At 39.1% G+C, this 22350-nt stretch overlaps 1 protein-coding gene and 1 long non-coding RNA gene across 4 annotated transcripts in view; one reads left to right on the top strand and one right to left on the bottom strand.

The window, feature by feature from the left end:
• Positions 1–20517, bottom strand: part of pik3cg (phosphatidylinositol-4,5-bisphosphate 3-kinase, catalytic subunit gamma) — a 38959-nt gene extending 18442 nt beyond the window's left edge. Inside the window, exons 1-5 of one of the 3 annotated variants that reach the window (XM_036132383.1) lie at positions 20496–20517; positions 16645–16877; positions 16433–16551; positions 1310–1525; positions 1042–1213 (exon numbers count right to left, since the gene is read on the bottom strand). In XM_036132383.1, coding sequence (XP_035988276.1) covers positions 1042–1213; positions 1310–1522 — 385 coding nt within the window. In that variant the 5' untranslated portion in view covers positions 1523–1525; positions 16433–16551; positions 16645–16877; positions 20496–20517. Of the gene's footprint in view, positions 1–1041; positions 1214–1309; positions 1530–6006; positions 6190–16432; positions 16552–16644; positions 16878–20495 lie in introns of those variants that run through there. The other 2 variants (XM_012853341.3, XM_012853340.3) reach the window with 2 other exon arrangements.
• LOC118560867 lies at positions 8821–13996 on the top strand. Its single transcript, XR_004929650.1, has 3 exons — positions 8821–8912; positions 12649–12855; positions 12970–13996. It is a non-coding gene; the product is annotated as an uncharacterized LOC118560867 (long non-coding RNA).
• Positions 20518–22350: the final 1833 nt, after the last annotated feature.

Genomic DNA, 22350 nt, shown 5'->3' with positions numbered 1-22350 from the left:
TTGTTGTGCATTTGAGCAGGTAAATAAGATTATCTGCCAGAGGAAGGAGTATTTGGAGCCCTAAAATAAGACAATTAGATATACTGCACTTGAAATAAGATGATGCAGATGAGTTGTTAGTATTTTAAGTGCAGAAATCTTATTCCATTGAGAGATAATGTTTTTTATTTGGTCAAATCAATGGCAAATACACCGATTTCAAGAAAATTTTACTAAGTTTTTGTTCCCTTTTTGCTGTGTATACTTTCTAATGGAAGCTATTTTTACCCTTTACAATAATGTTAATGGTGAAAAATGGACTGTACTGATGTTTGTATCTGTTAGTGTCATGTAACATGCTCTGCACGGTCGGCTCCCACCGCTATTCGTGTGGACAGCTGAAACCGGTCCCTTATACGTTACGAGGTGCAAAACAAAACCCTGCGTTAGAGCATAACGCTTAACAAGTAACTTTATACTCATATATGTACAAATCGGATTATATATGAGTGATATCAGAGGACAGAGGAAACGTACATGTTCGCTCACAATAGCCTTGCCCTTCTGCTGACAGTGTTGACAGAAAATATTTGCTAGCAACAGCAAAAACATGCCTTTATGGAGCCCCTGTAGCTGGACGTGTAAAGTCAGGAAAACGTTTAGAAACGCAAGACCTTTTTCTGCAGTAGCTCCTGCTGGGACTAAATATCAGCTGCTGCTAAAAGGATATTGCTAAATCAGTCATTGGTGACTCAGTTTATACTGATGAAATACAGGGACTAAAGCTACTCAAACCTTAAGTGAGTCACAATGCCTAAAGCTTAATCTGGAAACAACTCTTCAGATTTAAGGTTTTTAGGAAATTTCAACCTTAGTAATAAGCAGTGATGCAGAGAGTACAAAGCCATTACTGTAAGAGCATTCATCATCTGGCAAATCTCTCTGAAAATACATATTGCAACCTAACCTGATCAGTGGCAGGAAACATAAAAAAGTGTTAAGGCACCACTGCAGACAGAGAGCAACTGTTTGGTGTGTCTGGGTCCAGCAGGCAAGCAGTACCTCTCCAGTAACGAATGCAGTCCAGAGTTTGGAAGACCTGGTGCTTGTCATAGATCTCGCACACAGTGCCCTTCTTCTGGTAGAGGAGGATGCAGTGGTCCGGAGAGAAGCGCTGGTAGAAGTCGGGACAGAGGCTTAAAGACACCGCCTTCATCCAGACCTGGGCTTTCACCTGGAAGACAAGGAACAGGCGACAGATCTTTGAAAGTATGCACCGAAAGTTTCAATCTATGTCACTGGGAATCCCCCCCCCCTCAGCGTCCCCAACCTGTTCCACGGTCCAGTTCCCGGGGACCTCCAGCAGCAGAGAGTCGGGGCCGCTCCCACCCCGCGCTGCTGTGGGCAGCACAAACTCGACATTGACCTGATCCATGGAGGCGGAGGAGGAAGAGGTGATGGCTTTCTTTCTCCTCCTCCTGCGGCTTTCTTCCCGTGCCACGTCGCGCTCTTCGTCGCTCACCTGGAACTGCTGCCGGTCCATTGCCTAGCTTGGACACAACAGGTGGTTAATTATTACCTGTGATCATGCAAACATCTTGTTGCCATGGAGAGCAAAGATCTGATCCGTCTCTAACTCCATTCTGGAGCCCAGATCGAGTCATTCTCAGTCGTAACTAATATATATTTCTCTGGTTCTATGGGTCATAGCCAGTCCTGCCGTTATCCCCTTTGTACTGCTGATCACTGGCTGTTATCTCAGCTTATAGAAGCACCACTGTCTGTGTGTCAACCTGGGGATTGTTGCTGCAGAGCTCGGATTGCTCACTTCTTCATCCGGAGTGTGCGCCAATAAAAAGCATCAGTTATTATTCTGGGATTTTCGCTGCTATTTAAACAAAACCCAAAACATGGGGTCTATTTTGCAGACCCACTGCTGTGTTCCACTGTGAAACATCACACAGCAATTCATCTGGTAGTAGGAACAGAAAATACGGACATTCCCCACCAACCAAAACTTTATTCTGCTTTCTAATGTAGCGTTCGGTGTAGGAGTGTTTTGCATAGCTCTCCACACGTCTCTCCTCCTGGTTAGCTGAAAACTGTTGACCAGTTCTTGATGCAAAATGCTTCGAGCTCCAGACACTATCTCTTCGGGCTAATCTCACACAGAATCTGCTTTTTAATCAAGAAGACTGCTGAACCGAGCCCAAACCAGTCTGTCGCATTCGTCCCGTTTGCAGAACATTTGATATTCTGAGGCTCTGCATCCAATCCAGCAGCAGGTCTCTGTAGCTTTAACTAGCTGCCATAGCAACGAATGGAAGCTCCCATTATTCACCACTGCCAAACTGGACCCTTGATTATTCTTCCATCTACGCTGATGCAAACCGAACCAAAAAAACATGCGTACTTTTATTCCTATTACCGTTTTGGGATCACCATGGCGACGTAATCCGCCGAAAACCAAATCTACAAATTCCACAGGAATGAATGGCGTTGAATGAATTGGCGATCATCAGAATTCCCTGCTTTCGAGGCTTTGCTTGGTCAAACTTTGCCCCCAAAACCAAAGTTGTACTTATTGTTCTCTGCGGTAGAGAGGACGGTACGTTCACCCCTGCTACGCTTTTCTCCTAATGTAGCATTTAAGCACCGCAAACTTTGGGGTGGAAAAAAAAAAAGAACAAGTTGAGATGACAGAGAGGAGGGAGGCGTTCTATTTTTGGGGGAATCCGCTCTTGACGCTCAGCTTGTAGGCTCGCGCTTCTGCTTTCACACGATGTCTCTAGGTCTCACGGCTTTCAGTCAAACCTGTCCCATCCCGATTTCAGTGACAGAGAGCATGGCCTCTACAGGGGGAGGAAAAAGCTGAGGCCCTTTCGCGTAAAACTGACAAGTACTCAGCAGAATGACACGCACCTACAGATTTAGGCCACAAAGCAGCAGAAGAAGGATTCCCACTAGTGGAAAACATTGTAGTAGAAATGCACCAGGTGCTGTTTAAATTAGAGCCACAGCCATGTTTTTGTCCGGTAATGACTATGTAAGGTGAGAAGCTCCAAGTGGGTCTAAACAGATTTCTGCAACTTCAGTCTTTAAGACTTAAAATAAAGTTATTAGATTCTCATAGATAAAACCCTTTAAGATGCACCTAGTACCCAGTTGCAGAAAAGTAAGCTCTATATCCCTAATGGATGTAAACCAGTCCTTAAAAGAAAACCCCACTGGACTCTGAAAATTAGACCTAAACCCTCTACAAAATAAAAGCCTATATAGTTAAGAAAGCCTTTTATTGAAGAATTGGGATATATATACCGACCGACCGACAGACAAAAAAATAAATAAATAATAATAATAAAGCTGACGGATGTTTTCAAAATAAGAAAGTCTCCATTTTTCATAGTAATTTTCATAGTAATTATTATATATGTTGTGGTGTATTTTTGTTTTTTTATGGACTACGAGTCCGATGAATGAATTAATGAATCAATCAATCAAATCAATCAATCACAGACCAGATCATTGCAGAATTAGGGTATTGTGTACCTTCTGAAATTCAATATTGATATGTGTTTTCTGAAAAAACGCTTCAACATATAGTTACTGTTTTTATTTCAAGCTTATTTACCCCATATAACAGGAAATATAATGGGCTTTTAGCATAGTTCTTACACTGAGCCTTTTACTGAAGCAGCCCCGATCTAGAGGAATGTCTTTACCAACCGTCAGCCTGACAGCTTTCTATAGCAGAATCAGAAACACAAGTGGATTTGATATATGGGTTGTATTAACAGACCGCTAAATGACTAACACAGATATTCATTTACATGCAACCTTTGAACTACTCAAGTTGGTATAGAAGACAGAAGGCCTTTCATGACACAAGAATACCTATTTGATCTCTTTCATAGAGTTGACACGGAGCCAGATTATACAGAGTGGTCAAAAATGTCCTATATAAAGGGAACCAGTTGATGGCGTCAAAGTCCCAACAAGCAGCATTCACTCCTGGAGAAGCGTAGAGCTACAGGGAGAGTCGTCTGCATTGTACATGGCTTTGCAGCAATCCCTCATACTGAGCAAGCATGGAGCGACAGTGGAAAGAAAAACTCCCCATTAACGGGGGGTGTTCTCTTGTTCTGCTTGAGAGAAAATCTGTGGGCGTTCTTTGGCCATGCTGAACAGCCAATAGCAGCGTTGCTGATCATTGTTTCTACTATCAACACATTTCCCTTTTTAAACAAACGCATGAACGCGCAGTTATCTCAGATAACTCAATCCAGCCATACTAATCATAAACAACAGGTGTGTTCGAAGAACCCAATTAGCCGGATCATGGTTAGCCGGATGAAATCATCTTGGATGTGTCACTTGATCTCGGATGTTTTAAGCAACGTACGAAGAACGGACCCCTGGTGGCTACTTCTTGGAATATGCTGGGGGGCGGATCTTTGGCTCTTCACAACCACTATTGAGCATTTTTCTTTTGGATAAACTTTTGGATAAACTTTACATACACAAGGGCACTTTCACAAACATGTTAAACCTGTCACTGTGAATGGTGATGACAATGGTTAAGATAAGATAAGATGAGCTTTATTGATCTCACATTGGAGAAATTCACTTGGTTATGAACTGTAACAGTCTATAAGTGCATGGAACGGAAAAGAGAGAAAACATCAGCAGCTGGATCATGCTAAAAGACGCAGCATGAGCCCCTGTGTGCTATAAACAAACCCATAGATTACTGATAAGCGGGTGCGTTTTCATTGCCTAGATGTGAATCTAATAATGCAGATATCAAAACAGAATAAAAATTAAAGCCAGCAAAATGTAAAATAAAATGCAGATCCACAAAAACAAACAATACAAACTTCAAAAGCTAACATCTGAAACTGGGTTAAAAGCCAAAAAAATATATTTTTAAGAGAACATTAAACCCAGAAAGTGAAATGGCCTGCCTGATATGTAAAGCTACAGTTTTGAATCCAGAGTTTTGTGCAAACACAGAGAAAGTGCGGTTACCTCTTTGCACTCTTTGTTTTTTGAAAGAGTAAAATAAAACTGATCTGCAGACCTGAGCAAACCAGAGGGAGTGCGCAGATGACGCTTGTCTGACACATACTGGAAAGCAAGGCCATGAAGATATTTTAAAACAAATAAAAGAATTTTAAAATCAATCCGAATGTGAACCAGTAGCCAATGAATTGCTGCCTAAACTGGAGAAACGTGCTCTCGTTTTTCTGGTAGCACTAACTCCTAAGGGAAGGAGTAAAGAGAGAAGAGGAAGAGGCCAAGCTTGGAGCCTTGAGACACTCTGCATAAGTGGTACTCTTTAATAAAATAAAATAAAAATAGCAGTTCTCCATTCCTAAAAAAAAGGTTGTGTTTTTTTTTAACCCACTAACTGAACAACACTTCTCTTTCACGTTTTAACAAAAGTAATACATGTCTACTTCCATGTCCGGATAAAAATGAAATGGAACTGACTGGACCCCCCGGCTGGCGAAATTTAACATAATCTCACTCTTAACTTTCTAAAAAAGTTGAGAGGTCTGCCTTTATATGTGATATGAGAAGTTGAATTAAAGTGTATCTGAATTCCTGGATCAGAGTGATGGACTTTTAGTGACTATTTAGAACACAATGATCAACTCATTTGGTTATGACTGCAGCCCTCATTCCAGAAGTGCTTACACTGAAACATTAAGACATCGGTGGAGTTTCCCTTCTGCTTCTTTCTGCATCAGCAGAGGAAGCTTCGAAAAGCAGGAAGCAAAAGCCAAACAGCGTGGAAGGACTAGAATAGCGCTCGGTCAGTTGTTTTGGGTCAGACGCACTTTTATGCCTAAATGACTACAGCGATAGCACGAAAAAGAGCAAATACGGGATAATAATAAATGTAATATAAAAAAAGCCACCATGAAAGTGAGTTCCAGCAGCAGGTTGTGGTGTAACGGTACAGCAGGAAGCAGAGAGGTGTGAGAGAAATCAACACGCATAACGCCTTTAACGAGGACTCACCAAGGAACACAGAAGGCACCCAACGCCGGAGAAGTCGGCATTTATGCTGAATAACGAGATCCGGGAGCCTTCGACTAAAATCCTTTTTTCTATTGCTTGCGTTCAGAAAACTAGTACGAGGAAACGCTGCGCTTCACGCAAACTTGTCAAACTCACTGGCTAAGTTTTTCTTCTAGGCGGACCGCGCAACTTCCGCTTTGTCTTCAAATTAAAACACCGCTGTGGAAGTGAATCACTCTGAATGTCCAAACGTTTTAGTCAGTGGGATTTTAATAATAATAATAATAATAATAATAATAATAATAATAATAATAATAATAATAATAATAATAATAATAATAATAAATTCCTCCATAATGACCGGTGTTGATGTTTCGTTAACTTGGCTCGTGTGGCTTCACATTGTTGACAGCTTTACATTTGAGTTTACTCTTGTATGAAGGCAGATTTGTGTCTTTATTATTCAATCAAAAAAAGGTTGCTTCAATCAAAAAATATATTTTCAATTAAAAAAAATTCACTTCAATTAAAAAAAACTTTTCAATCAAAGAAAAAAAGTATTTGAATCCAAAAATATATTTGAGACTCAAAAAAATACATTTGAACACTGATTTTCTTTGATTGAAAATGTTTTCTTTGATAGAAGTCCGTTTTTTTTGTTTGAAGCAATGTTTTTAATTGAAGTAGCATTGTTTTTTGATTGGACCATAAAATGGGTAGGACATTTGTGTCTTTATCATTCAATCAAAAAATAAGTTGCTTCAAACAAACAAACAAGGGAATCAATAAAAAAAAGTCACTTCAATCAAAAGATAAACGTTTTCAATCATAGAAAATAGTTTTGAATGCAAATAAAATATTTGAGACTCCAAAAATTGCATTTGAACACTTTTTTTTTAATTGAAAATGTTTTCTTTGATTGAAGTAATCTTTTTTGCGTTTGGGGTATACATGGGTAGGACATTTGTGTCTTAATCATTCAATTCCAAAAAAGTTGTTTCAATCAAAAAAAATATTTTCAATTAAAAATAAATAAATTAAATGCAAAAAAAAAATTTATCCGTCAATAAAAAAGTATTGAAGAGAATGTGTTTTTTCGTTGTTTTTTTTGTTTTTTTTTTGAAGAAAAAAAAATTTGAAGTTCAAAATTTTTTGATGAAATAACTTTTTTTTGAAGAGAAAAAAGTTTTAAAGTTCAATTTTTTTTGATTGAATCTTTTTTTTTAAGTGAAAAAAGTTTTGAAGTTCAGATTTTTTCGTTTGAATCACTTTTTTTTTTGAAGCTCAAAAAGTTTTGAAGTTCAAATTTTTTCGATTGAATCATTTTGACACAAACGTACCGCGGTGGGCGGGTGCTTCTCTATTGGTCAGACATGTTTGATTGACAAGTGTCTAAACCAACGACGTCTTTCTGACAAAGAAGTCTTGTTCGGCACTCCCCAGGCCAGACAGCTTTTTACCAGCAAGAGGGAACAGCGGTGAAGTTGTCGGTAAGTAGATGAAACAGGTTGAAAATAATTGGTGTCATGTTGTTAGCCTATTCTGTTGCTATTTACAATAAATTGTACGCTTACTAACTTAGTTCACGTTGAGAAATGTTTGTAATGGTGTGAGGTTAGATGTCTAAATATTTTCAGACAGGCAAGCAAAGTGGGCGAACCTATGGCCCCCACGCAGCAGCTTGCTATGTGCTAGAGAGCTACTGTGTTACACTGAGTAAAGTGGCCACAGCGCTGCCTGTTTTGTAGATGCTTTTATCTTGAGAGCGGGATATAGGCTGCTTAAGCTGCTGTTAGTCGAGGTGCATGCGTCTCTCCCCCCCATACAGTTATCGCTGGGTCCCGTGTCGGCCAAGTGCCATGTACTGCGCTGGTATGGCAGGCCGTTTTAACATTTATTAGCTTGACTGAATATGTATACCAGACATCTCAAATACATTCCTTCCTAGTCAAAATTTACATTTCAGACATCTACAATAACATTTGTCCTATCTAAAATGAATATTTCAGATATCTTGAATATAATTCAAAGTAGTACAAATTACGTCACTTTCCCCATTCATGTGTATAGGGCTTTTATTTACAGACATCTACAATAACATTCTTCCAATCTAAAATAAACATTCCGGATGTCTAAAACTGAATTCCGACTAGGATGAAATCTAATTTCAGATCTCCATAATCCAGTCAATACTAGTCATCATCATTTCAGATATAAAAAATAAATAAAACATTCTAGATATCCAGATATATAATTCTTGACATCAAAAATATATTTCTACTAGTAGAAATGACATTACATATATCCACTACTGATTATATGACGAATTAAATTGGAATTTCAGATATCTAAAATTTCAATATGCCTATACAAGGTTGTGTTGTGAATTGGCACTATATAAATAACATTTAAATAAATTGAATTGAACTTCTGGTCACAAAAAACCAAAACTTTTAAAATGAGATTATAGAATTGTTACATTACAGTTAATCTTTCTCCTCTTCCCATCTCTCAGAGTTACCCTAAAAGCCATTTTGTCTTAGCTGATCAGTGGAGTGGACATGAGTATTTCTCCAGCCAGCCATCAAATAAACGTCACATATTAGTGCTAGGGTATTTTGTATGTCAGGGTTCGTTTTTAATCATGCCTTCCTCATTCTAGTGAATTCAGTCTATTTTAAGCAGAGGAATTTAGTCTTGGGTAGTCATTTAACTAACCATCCTTTTATGTTTCTTCTGCAGCAAAGCAAAGTTGTACTACTTTGTAGTAAAAATTATTACAGTCTGTGTTGTCCGTGGAGGAGTTCCCCAACTTTTTTTCTCAGTCAGCAATTTGCGGGCTTCCATAGGCCCCTTTCAGACCAGAAGTTCTGCATGATCACAAACTCCGGGAGCAGCTAATCAAGGTATGAGTATAAACTGTCATTTGTCACCTTCAATACTTTTTAAAATGCTTAGTCCTGGATAAGGTGGGCCTACCACAGATGAGGCTCAACAGCCTCTGTGTTAAGTTTGCATGTTCTCCCTGTGTATATGTGGCCCCCTTCAGGCACACCGGTTTCCTTCCATTGTCCAAAGACATGCACTTAGCATGAGTTTATTGGTGAGACTCATGTGTCCGTCCATCCATTTTCAGACCCGCCTAATCCCTGATGGGGTGGCGGGGGTTGCTGGTGCCTATCTCCAGCGGTCACTGGGGGAGAGGCGGGGTGGACTCATGTGTATTCATCTTTATTCAGACAAAAGAAGGTGAAACCACCAATGAGGCTAATTTTGCCGTTGAAGAAGCAGCAGACAGCCTTAGCATCAAGGGTTGCCTTAAGCCGGGCGTACACTGTACGAGTTTTTCAGTCGTGGTACTTATATACATCTCAAACTGTGCGACGGAACCGCGGGGTTTAAAAAGTTCACCGCTCACGATCTGTGCGGCGCGACGCCCGGACGCGACCGGAGTGCTCACACTGTACGTCGTGTCCCCTCTGGGACCGCTCGCTGTGGTGGCAGAGGCAGGCGAGCGACGGTAGGTGGCAGGGACCCAGAGCAGGGGTTCGAGCCCAGCTCTGGCGAGGCACGCAGGAGGCACCGGGCGTCGGGGGAACGGAGGGGAGAGAGGAGGGATGAGACGCACCGGCGGCCGCGCGGCACGGCAGGTCGCCCGGCCCGCACCCCCCCCCTCCTTCCCCCCCCCCGCGCGAGCGGAGGAGTGCCGAAACAGGCGGCGGACCGCGGAGGAGTGCCGAAACAGGCGGCCAGCGCGTTGCCGCCCTCCCCAACGCCCCCGCGAGCGGGCCGGGCGGAGGTCGCTTCAGGGACGCCCGCTTCCCTCCCTCCGCTGGCGGGGACGGAGAGGAGGGGAGGGCGCCCCCTCGTAGCTCTGCTTGAACAGCAGGATGCGCTCACAAAAACCTCACGACAGCCGACTGAATTTCAAACATGTTTGATTTTCACCGATCGTCCGATTCCTGATCGGGAGGTAGTCGTGAGAAGCCAGTCCCCCCTCCTCCCCCCCTCTACGATCAAGCTGAAATTCGGCCGATTCAAAAAATGCCCGCACGACTGAAGAATCGGCCCAAATAGGGCAAAAACTCGTACAGTGTACGCCCGGCTTTAGGCATGTCCCAAACTGGAGAAATAAGGACTCCCTAGTTCGCTCCGCTGTCAAGTTTATTGTCAACGGACCTATGAGAGTTGCCCACGACCAGTAAAATATTCACACCCTCTTATCTTAACAAAGGTGTTGATGTTGTCATAAGATCTGAGGGGAAAAAATGGGTTCCTCCATGTTTCTGTTAGCATAGTTGTGTTATGGTGCTTTTATCAGTAAGATTGATGGACAGGGATATTAATCTATACTTCTAAAAACCACCAACCATGCCAGAAATCTGGATTTAGTGACAGATTCAGACCTAAATTTTAAAAAACAAGTTAAGGCAATTACAAAATCAGCCTTAAGAATATCAGATGAAATGTGTGATTACTTTCCAGGACCTGGAGAAACTAGTCCTTCATTCATCTGCAGTCAGCCTAATTATTGTAACAGCATGTTTACAGATCTACCATTTAAATATACAGGGGTTGGACAATCAAACTGAAACACCTGGTTTTAGACCACAATCATTTATTAGTATGGTGTAGGGCCTCCTTTTGCGGCCAATACAGCGTCAATTCGTCTTGGGAATGACATAAACAAGTCCTGCACAGTGGTCAGAGGGATTTTAAGCCATTCTTCTTGCAGGATAGTGGCCAGCAGGTCACGACGTGATGCTGGTGGAGGAAAATGTTTCCTGACTCGCTCCTCCAAAACACCCCAAAGTGGCTCAATAATATTTAGATCTAGTGACTGTGCAGGCCATGGGAGATGTTCAACTTCACTTTCATGGTCATCAAACCAATCTTTCACCAGTCTTGCTGTGTGTATTGCTGCATTTTCATCCTGATACACGGCACCTCCTTCAGGATACAATGTTTGAACTAGTGATGGGTCGATGAGGCGTCATGAAGCGTTTCAACACATTGCCAAACTGTATTAATACTGTGCCGATACTGTGTCACTGAACACTGACACCTGCTGGACCTTAAAATCCCTATAGCCAACCTGGTTGACAGAGTTAACTGACACTGATTTGATGACCAAGTATACACAATACAATTTAAATCATTGTATGTTGCATTGCATTATTTTATATTTTCATTTGAATTAAACATATATTTGATTATTTTTTTTTTAGATACAGTCAATAAATAATGTGAACGAGGATGCTTGTGGACTGGCTTTTATATTTATTTATTTATTAAAATTTTTTGCTGCCATGTCCTTTCAATGCCGCCCAACCATAAAGGCGTCTGCCCAACCCATCCATCAGTGGCGCGCTCCGATCAGCACCTGCTGCTCAAAGAGCGAGACTGTGGTACACCATCACACCAGAGTTGCAACATGGTTCAAAATTAACCATTATTAACCGTTACTTTGTTTACAGTTCAACTTGGATTTTATTTACTGCGCAGCATATCTTTGCTGTGCGCAAATGCACACGCGTGCAGCTTAGAGGGAACAGAAACAGTTTGGCGCGTCAGTCAGTTCAAAACAGTTCCTGTATCGGTCACGTGACTTTCCCGTGTCGATACGCGCATCGACACGGGTTTTGCTCTATGAGCTCGACACATGCGCCGACGCATCGGTGTTGCCGGACCCATCACTAGTTTGAACCATTGGATGCACATGGTCCTCCATTCTGGAGGACCATGTGCATCCAATTTGTCCTCTTTTGAACTCTGGTATGTCACCCATAATGTTGTGTGCAGTGCAATATTTTGAGCAAAACTGTGCTCTTACCCTGCTAATTGGACCTTTACACTCTGCTCTTATTGGTTCAATGTGCAATTATTGAAGATTGGCCACCAGGCTGGTCCAATTTGACCATGAAAGCTACCACACTAAAATAAGAGGTGTTTCAGTTTCATTGTCCAACCCCTGTAATAGACAACTGCAGCTCATTCAGCCCTAGCTAAAAACAAACCCTTGGACCACATCAGTCTGGTTCTGAGGTCTTTCCATTGGCTCCCTCACTGTCAGAAGACAGACTTTTGAGTTATGCTGCTGGTCTATAAAGCTCTGATTGTTTTAGGACCAGGATCCATCAGTGGCCTTCTGATCCAACATAAATCCATAAGACCTCTCAGGTCATCTGGATGCAATCTGGACCGGTTCCCATAGTCAGAAGCAGACCTAAAGAAGCTGCATTCAGCTTCTATGCTCCACATGTCTGGAACAAACTCCCAGACTCAGCTAAAACATTTTTATGTAAATCCAGATTAAAGACCCACCTGTTCTTAGGTCTATAGTTAATATTAGCCTGGCGGTCCACCATGCTAATAATACGCTGAGAAATGCAGAGTGGTCACCACGCCGCGGTGCAGGCAGCCTTTGAAAGCACCCATGATTGTTTTGGTCTACAGACAGTGCTAAAGCACAACCTTGTGTCAAAATAATGCTTATTGTTCCTTTAATAAATTGTTTGTTAATCATGTTTGTTTTTTTATATGTACTTTTTTTAATGTCCTCTGTACCTTGCTTTAAGGTTTTTGTAGAAATTGTCTTGTACATTAGATGTGCTTTAGAAATAAACTTGCCTTGCCTCTTAGGTTTGCAGAGGGCTTCAAGATTCTGGGGCTACTGAAAGAGCTGCAGAAAAACCCAGCGGTTGTTTCTGACATGTCTGTGTGTGAGGAGAAAGCCCTCACTGCCAGGGACATGAGCCACAGTGGCCTATTCTGCTCAGGGCAGCAATCAGCGCGTTCTGGAGAACCAATTGGTCTGCTTTAGGAGTGACTGGCTGATTGACATTAAAGGTCTGTTTTTGCATTTTAGTCAATTTCCATAAATTTAAAATTACTTTGTACAATACATCAGGGGTATTTTTTCCATGTCTAACAGTCGTATTCTTCTATTGTTTTGTCTTATAGAAGAGGAGGATGGTCCACCCTCTCTCTCGATGTTCACCTCTGGAGCCTCTGCCATCCCTCCACTTGGCTTTTCCTGCCAGCCTGAAATCCAGTTTCTGCATGACACCAAGACAATTTACCCAGAAGCCAATACTAGTGTTGTTGTCCTGCTGTATCTGTCGCTGCACTCCTCCTACAAGGCTGTTAGAATATACATGATGGAGGGAATTTTGCAAGCTCCGACCTTTGGAGTTTCTTAAATGATCACGAATGTGACTATGAAAGGTTATGCTGTAAGGTGATGACGGGTTTGCATGTTTGTCCAGCTGTTGTTAATGTTTTACTTAATTTTAAGGTAAAACGTGGTTTTACAAGTCTGAAAAGTGTACCAGTGTTTAAAAAATACTGTTCATATGTTTTTTACTAAAAGCCTTTAGCTGGTCCTGAGGATAAAATATCAGAAGACTGTGCCAGATGATTCAGGTTCTGTCATTAAACTTCTGAAATGGTTTTAGATTTTAACAACTTTCAGGAAGTTGACAAATTGTTATCCAAGACCATCATATGTTCTCTTCTAGGTTTGTCTTTATGGCAATAAAGAAAATACTCAAAATTAAAGTTTGATACATAAAAAAATATTAAACTGAACTTATCATGGCCACTAATGACAAAGAAAAAATAAATAAACAGATATTTTTGCCAAAAGGAGGGAGAAGTTTAACACAAGAAGAGGGCCAAAATAAAAATGTGTTTTTTAAAAGAAAGAGAATGAATAAATTTCGTCCCACTTAATGATTGTGTCCCACTTGTTGATTCTTCACGAAAACATGCAGTTTTATATCTTTATGTTTGAAGCCTGAAATTTGGCCAAAGGTTGAAAAGTTCAAGGGGGCTAAATACTTTCAGAAGGTTCTATATGTGAGATCATGTTGGTCCAGACAACTCCTGTAAGACAGCAGCTCCAGATGTAAGGGAGAGGTTGAAACATAAGATATGCAAACTATATAGAATTTCCCATTAGAGTCAATAAAGAAGCTGTTTTATATTACCTAGTCTGTCTGATGTGTTTGTGCATAATGTGTACAGTCCTTTGGAGTTCTTATAGAAGAGATGTTGTGAGCGTCTGTCGTCTTGACTTAGTTGGGCATCTAAATTTGCTAAACGGAATCTTTCGCTCAGAGCACAATTAAAATGTGGTAGAAACGCAAACATCCGAAGGTTAGGTTAGGGATACAGTGACGGTATTCATGCTTCTTCCTTTTTTCTGAACTAAAGTTTACAAGTTCCTCACAGCGGCCTGACTGCAAGGTTTCATCGAACCGCACCCAACAGTTATTTCAGAATCAGAAATACTTTAATAATCTCAGTGGGAAATTATTTTCGTTACACGCTGCAGATATAAAAACAACATAATTATATAAATACAACATTCCCCACAAAAGAAATATATATATATATATATATATATATATATATATATATATATATATATATATATATATATATAAATAAATATTTACAGATCTAAAATAAAGTGATAATGGCAATGTGCAAAAGAATGATTAAATGTCAATAATTGTCAAATGTATTCTGCATCAGAATTACAGACGAGCTGCTGTGTGATTACTTTCTGTGGGCAAACCATGGTGGTACCAAGCCTGTCTGAACTGTTCCAGCCTCCTTTGAATCTCAGATGGATATACAATATGTAAAGAAAGTCTGTGGATATCATTATCTGGGTTAAGATTCTCTGCGTCCTCCAGACAGTAGAATGTATGGTAGAAATGCTGCAGCACATGCAAAAATACATCCTGCCAAAGGCGTTCTATGCGCTGATTATGAACTGATTCTCCTGTTATGAAGCCTCTGTGTTCCAGCCCTTGAACTAGATGCATGCATAAAGCAAGCAGCATGTTTTCATCCCCATGGTCTGATCTGACTCTTGATGGTAGTCCATAGTAAGATGTTGCTTTCAAAAACTGACAGAGTACTGTTGTTGCCCTATTGTTTGTACTGCAGCTGTGGTAATCCCACACGGGTGTCCTTCGATGGCACCATGTATGACAAAGCCCCATCTAGAAAGTAAAATTAGTACTTAAAATAAGGATACAACCCCCTACCTGGAGACAATATACGATAATGATCAGAAAACCCGTATTAGAAATAAATCAATGGTTTCAACATTTTTTGCTGAAATTATGAATAATTGAATTAGTATATCAGCAAATATTTGAAACACGTTATCACCTAGTGCTAAAAATCAACATTATCAATCTTCAAAAAGACAAAGTTATATATTCATTGCTGGAAAAACACTCAAGGTCACTATATTGTTTCATTTGATAACTTTCTGTAAAAAGAAATTCAGAGCACAATAACTCAACAATAGAACTTAAAGAGCTACTGATATCAACCTGGAGGGTATCCCAAGATAGGAGGCTTAACAAATATGGAAAAGCCTGGTTTCTAGGTTGCTAAATTCTGTTAAAGTGTAACTCTTCCCCAAATCAGCTGTTTGTTGTCAATAAACTCTTAACATGGTTGTTTTATAGTACTATCTACATATCCTGGTCATTATTTTTGAAAAATTATAATGCATATTTGTTGAAATCCAGCTTTTGTGTCCAAAACTCTCAGTATGGCGCCTTCCTAGGGTCAAACTTCTTGCATTGAATTTCAAATTAACATTGGTTTCTGCACGTGCCACGTAATTCTGAGCGTGTGACATTGGTCCCCTGGCTGCTCAGGACTATAAAAGCCAGCTCAGTCTTAAAAAACAAAACAAAAAAATAGAGCATCTTCTTGTGCCTCCATAGAGAGCACTATTGCACTTTTCAAACTCTCTAGCGACCTTTTTTATCTTCAAAAAACAAATTTACCAACTTTTTATGTGTTGTTGGGGAGTGTATGTGAAAGCAATCAATTGTTCTGCAGTTAGTGTCTTGAGGCGGCCAGCAAGGGGCTGCTGAGAGACTGTGATGTTGATTCTAGCTTGGACATTGGACATGGGCGATCTGCGGTATCTGCCTGCTGTTTGAGACGATACAGAGAGGGTGATCTGGGGCTGACGTGTCCACATTACAAATGAATCATGATGCACAAAGCTGCCGGTGATCCCGCCTGGGTTACAAAGCAGAAAATATATGTTGATTCTGATATATGATAATATATAACAGGACCAATTCTGTCCACCATTTGACTCTGCAGCGCCAGGTTGTGGCTTCACTGAGTCAGGGCCTTGAGCCAGCAGGTCAAATTGATCAGAGTCTGGCCTGCTTGGCTCCACAAAAACCTTCCTACACCGCCGGGGATGAGGAGGGTGAAAAATCCTCCAACTCAAAAGACCGAAACGTGGCGTACAGCAAATCAAGCAGCCTGTCTCACTCTCATATATATATATATATATATATATATATATATATATATATATATATAAAAATCAATATGCCACAAACTGTTGGGGTACGGCATATGGTAAGCCCACCTTGCAACAGTCCGACTCCACCTTCTTGCAGCAGATGTCAGGTTTGTCCTTCCCAACATTTAGCGTACCCTGGCCCGTGTGACAATCACACCTTGAGCACGAAGCAGCACCCTCATCATCTGAAAAATACAAACATGAAAGCATTAATGATTAAAAAATACTCTCACAAGCGGATCCAACTTAAATATCAATTTTCTGTAGAAAAGACAAACCTCATTCCCAGAGTTTGGATACTGGTCCTGCAATGTGCTCACACGCTCTTGCAGCTGATTGTCATCTAAGGCAGACAGTCTTCCTCTTATGTGTAGGTCCACCAGCTTTGATTTGTTGTTCAAAAACGACGAGGAACATCCCATCATTTTTGCCTTTTTTTTGATTGTATGTCCTTGCTTCATAAGGACGTCTATGTGCTCTCTGGTAACAATAGATGGTCTGCCACTCCGCCCTAGGAAAACAAATGTTAAGTATTACATTTTATACAGAAGACAACCCAATCTTTAACAGCAAAAAAATAAAATAGAAATCAATTAATAAAAAATAAAAAGAAATTCTGTCGGTTCGATGGAAATGAGCTATTGCTAGCACTCCAACCTCAGTCAAACTGCTTTACTGTTCATTGTAGGTTTCTGTAGACAATAAATGTTCAATTCTGTGAAGGTTTCTTACACAACTTTCTATTGAACGTCGCTCTCTGTCGCTACACATTCCCTGGCTAAGGGCTCGCTCAGTTTCATGCCCTTTTCTTGCAATTCTGTCAATTACTACCAACGCAAATTCACGGACAGAAAGCGGAATTTACAAAGTTGGATGTCTTACATATTGGTTTCAAAACTTTTGATCATTGATTTTTGATATCTGAAATAAAAACTATGACCGGTAAAAAATGGATTATGGAGATCCAGGATTAGTTTTCAGACATCCAGAAAGTTTATTTTAGATAGGAAGAAAGTTATTTTAGATATCCGAAAGTAAAATCCCACTACACATAAATGGGAAAAGTGATGTAATTTCTACTATAAATAATTATATTTAAGATATCTAAAGTTTCCACTTTAGATAGCAAGAATTCTGTTGGAGATATCTGAAATACACATTAAGTCAAGACTTTAGCACTGCAAAAAGGGAACTAAAAGTGAGTAAAACTTTCTTGAAATCAGTGTATTCTTCCTTGATTTGAGCAGTTAAATAAGACTATTTGCCAATGGAATGAGTATTCTTACCCCTAAAAGAAGGTTATTAGCTACTCTGCACTTGAAATAAGATGATGTAGATTAACTGTTATTATTTTAAGTGCAAAAATCTTATTCGGTATTTGAGATGTCTGAAATACATATTCAGTCAAGCTAATAAATGTTAAAACATTTGGAGGAATCTTTAGAATCTGCGCAGTGTTTGAACTGTTTAGAAGCAGTAGAGCTTTCTGAGCTATCTAAAATTTTAGCTTCATCTAAACCTTCTACCTGTATGTTAGACCCAATCCCAACCAAGTTGTTTAAGGACATATTCCCTTTGATCAGTGGCACTATTTTAGACATGATTAATCTATCCTTAGTAAATGGATATGTACCACAGGTTTTGAAAGTAGCTGTTATTAAACCTTTACTTAAGAAACCTTCTCTTGATCAAGATGAGTTAGTAAATTACAGACCTATATCTAATCTTCTTTTCTTATCTAAAATTCTTGAGAAAGTAGTTGCTAATCAACTTTGTGAACATTTACAAAGTAATGGCCTACTTGAGGAGTTTCAGTCAGGCTTCAGAGCTCATCATAGCACTGAAACAGCTCTGGTGAAGGTCACTAATGATATTCTCATGGCCTCAGATAATGGACTTGTGTCTATACTTGTCCTGTTAGATCTCAGTGCTGCATTTGATACAGTTGATCACAATATTCTCCTACAAAGACTTGAGCATACTGTAGGGATTAAGGGAAAAGCATTAGGCTGGTTTAAATCTTATCTGTCAGACAGATTCCAATTTGTTCATGTTAATAATAAATCTTCCTCAAACTCTAGGGTCACCTGTGGAGTACCACAGGGTTCAGTCCTTGGACCAATTCTCTTTACTATATATATGCTTCCGATAGGCAAAATTATCAGACAGCATGGGATTAATTTCCACTGTTATGCTGATGATACTCAGTTATATTTATCCATAAATCCTGATGAATCCAATCAATTACTTCGACTGCAGTCATGTCTTGATGACATCAAAAGCTGGATGACTTTAAATTTCCTGCATCTAAATTCTGACAAGACCGAAGTTTTAATCTTTGGGCCAGAGTCCTCAAAAAATAAACTTCTTAACCAATCACTTAATCTGGGTGGCATTAAACTGGCCTCTGGTAATAAAGTAAAAAATCTTGGTGTTATTTTTGACCAAGACATGTCATTTAAATCCCATATTAAACAGGTTTCCAGAGTTTCCTTTTTTCACCTCCGGAATATCGCCAAAATTAGAAACATTCTGTCCAGGAGTGATGCTGAAAAACTGGTCCATGCATTTGTTACTTCAAGGCTGGACTATTGTAATTCTTTACTATCAGGAATTCCACAAAATGCAGTTCAAAGCCTTCAGCTGATCCAAAATGCTGCAGCAAGAGTTCTGATGAAAATCAACAAGAGGGATCATATTTCTCCAATTTTAGCTTCCCTTCATTGGCTTCCTGTTAAATCAAGAATAGAATTTAAAATTCTTCTTCTAACGTATAAAGCCCTTCATAATCAAGCTCCATCATATATCAGAGCTCTGATTACCCCGTATGTTCCTAACAGAGCACTTCGCTCTCAGACTGCAGGTCTGCTGGTGGTTCCTAGAGTCTCTAAAAGTAGAATGGGAGGCAGATCCTTTAGCTATCAGGCTCCTCTCCTGTGGAACCAACTCCCAGTTTTGGTCCGTGAGGCAGACACCCTGTCTACTTTTAAGACTAGGCTTAAAACTTTTCTTTTTGACAAAAATTATAACTAGTGACTCATGTTACTCTCAGCTACCTTTATAGTTTTACTGCTATAGGCTTAGGTTACTGGAGTATATCAGGATCTAATTTTCTCACTATATTGAGTTCTACTGTTCTTCAATTATGCATTATGTGTTGTCATTTCTGCTTTAACTTTCTGTTCTCTCTCTTTTCTCTTCATAGTAGGTACACCTGGTCTGGCGTTCTGTTAACTGTGACATCATCCAGAGAAGACGGCTCACCCGCTACTACCATCTAATGTAGAACAGATTACTAGATCAATGTGTGCTTCTGTGCTTTTTGTTTCTCTTGTTGTGTCTCTGTTCTGTCTTCTGTAACCCCAGTCGGTCGAGGCAGATGACCGTTCATACTGAGCCCGGTTCTGCCGGAGGTTTTTTTTCCCGTAAATGGGTGGTTTTTCTTCCCACTGTCGCTTCATGCTTGCTCAGTATGAGGGATTGCAGCAAAGCCATGTACAATGCAGATGACTCTTCCTGTGGCTCTACGGTTCCCCAGGAGTGAAAGCTGCTTGTCGGGACTTTGATGCAATTAACTGGTTTCCTTATATAGGACATTTTTGACCAATCTGTATAATCTGACCCAATCTGTATAATATGATTGAACTTGACTTTGTAAAGTGCCTTGAGATGACATGTTTCATGATTTGGCGCTATATAAATAAAATTGAATTGAATTGAATTGAATTAAAACGGCCTGCCATACCCTGCACAGTACATGGCACTTGGCCGACAAGGGACCCAGCGGTAAATGTATGGGGGGAGGGGGGAGAGGGACGCATGCACCTCGACTAACAGCAGCTTAAGCAACCTATCCCGCTCTCAAGATAAAAGCATCTACAAAACAGGCAGCGCTGTGGCCACTTTACTCAACACAGTAGCTCTTTAGCACATAGCAAGCTGCTGTGTGGGGGCCATAGGTTCGCCCACTTTGCTTGCCTGTCTGAAAATATTTAGATATCTAACCTCACACCATTACAAACATTCCTCAACGTGAACAAAGTTAGTAAGCGTACAATTTATTGTAAATATCAACAGAATAGGCTAACAACATGACACCAATTATTTTCAACCTGTTTTATCTACTTACCGACAACTTCACCGCTGTTCCCTCTTGCTGGTAAAAAGCTGTCTCGCCTGGGGAGTGCCGAACAAGACTTCTTTGTCAGAAAGACGTCGTTGGTGTAGACACTTGTCAATCAAACATGTCTGACCAATAGAGAAGCACCCGCCCACCACGGTACCTTTGTTCCAAAATGATTCAATCGAAAAAATTTGAACTTCAAAACTTTTTGAGCTTCAAAAAAAAAAGTGATTCAAACGAAAAAATCAAAACTTTTTTCACTTAAAAAAAATGTTTCAATCAAAAAAAAATGAACTTTAAAACTTTTTTCTCTTCAAAAAAAAGTTATTTAATCAAAAAATGTTGAACTTCAAATTTTTTCTTCTTCAAAAAAAACAAAAAAAAAACAACGAAAAAACACATTCTCTTCAATACTTTTTTATTGACGGGTAATTTTTTTTTGCATTTCATTTATTTATTTTTAATTGAAAATATTTTTTTTGATTGAAACAACTTTTTTGGAATTGAATGATTAAGACACAAATGTCCTACCCATGTATACCCCAAATGCAAAAAAAGATTACTTCAATCAAAGAAAACATTTTCAATTAAAAAAAGGGTTCAAATGCAATTTTTGGAGTCTCAAATATTTTATTTGCATTCAAAACTATTTTCTATGATTGAAAACGTTTATCTTTTGATTGAAGTGACTTTTTTTTATTGATTCCCTTGTTTGTTTGTTTGAAGCAACTTATTTTTTGATTGAATGATAAAGACACAAATGTCCTACCCATTATATGGTCCAATCAAAAAACAATGCTACTTCAATTAAAAACATTGCTTCAAACAAAAAAAAACGGACTTCTATCAAAGAAAACATTTTCAATCAAAGAAAATCAGTGTTCAAATGTATTTTTTTGAGTCTCAAATATATTTTGGATTCAAATACTTTTTTTCTTTGATTGAAAAGTTTTTTTTTAATTGAAGTGAATTTTTTTTATTGAAAATATATTTTTTGATTGAAGCAACCTTTTTTTTGATTGAATAATAAAGACACAAATCTGCCTTCATAAATGTCCTACCCATGTATACCCCAAACGCAAAAAAAGATTACTTCAATCAAAGAAAACATTTTCAATTAAAAAAAAGTGTTCAAATGCAATTTCTGGAGTCTCAAATATTTTATTTGCATTCAAAACTATTTTCTATGATTGAAAACGTTTATCTTTTGATTGAAGTGACTTTTTTTATTGATTCCCTTGTTTGTTTGTTTGAAGCAACTTATTTTTTGATTGAATGATAAAGACACAAATGTCCTACCCATTATATGGTCCAATCAAAAAACAATGCTACTTCAATTAAAAACATTGCTTCAAACAAAAAAAACCGGACTTCTATCAAAGAAAACATTTTCAATCAAAGAAAATCAGTGTTCAAATGTATTTTTTTGAGTCTCAAATATATTTTTGGATTCAAATACTTTTTTTCTTTGATTGAAAAGTTTTTTTTTAATTGAAGTATTTTTTTTTTATTGAAAATATATTTTTTGATTGAAGCAACCTTTTTTTTGATTGAATAATAAAGACACAAATCTGCCTTCATACACTTGTGGCCGCCTAAAGTGTTGCTGAAACAAATAAATTGAGAACCCAAACAGTAAAAACTAAATCAGCCTTGTCCATCATTTATTCTCTGCCTTATTATAGCTGTAAATGTTATATATCAATACATTGTTATTGTTAGATAAATGTTTATTTTCTGTGCATCACTGTAAAGTAGTGTTTCTGTGAAGATATTTTGTTCCGAAAATGTGTACTTTTCTCACCTTCTTTTGACAACCAAGGACATCAGTTCTTAGTTCTTATTCAGTACTTAACTGGAA

This window comes from Fundulus heteroclitus, unplaced genomic scaffold, assembly GCF_011125445.2.
Source record: "Fundulus heteroclitus isolate FHET01 unplaced genomic scaffold, MU-UCD_Fhet_4.1 scaffold_50, whole genome shotgun sequence".
In the NCBI taxonomy this organism is placed as follows: Eukaryota; Metazoa; Chordata; class Actinopteri; order Cyprinodontiformes; family Fundulidae; genus Fundulus; species Fundulus heteroclitus.
Note: the sequence above shows the minus strand (reverse complement) of the source record. Positions and strands in the feature narration are given on the sequence as shown.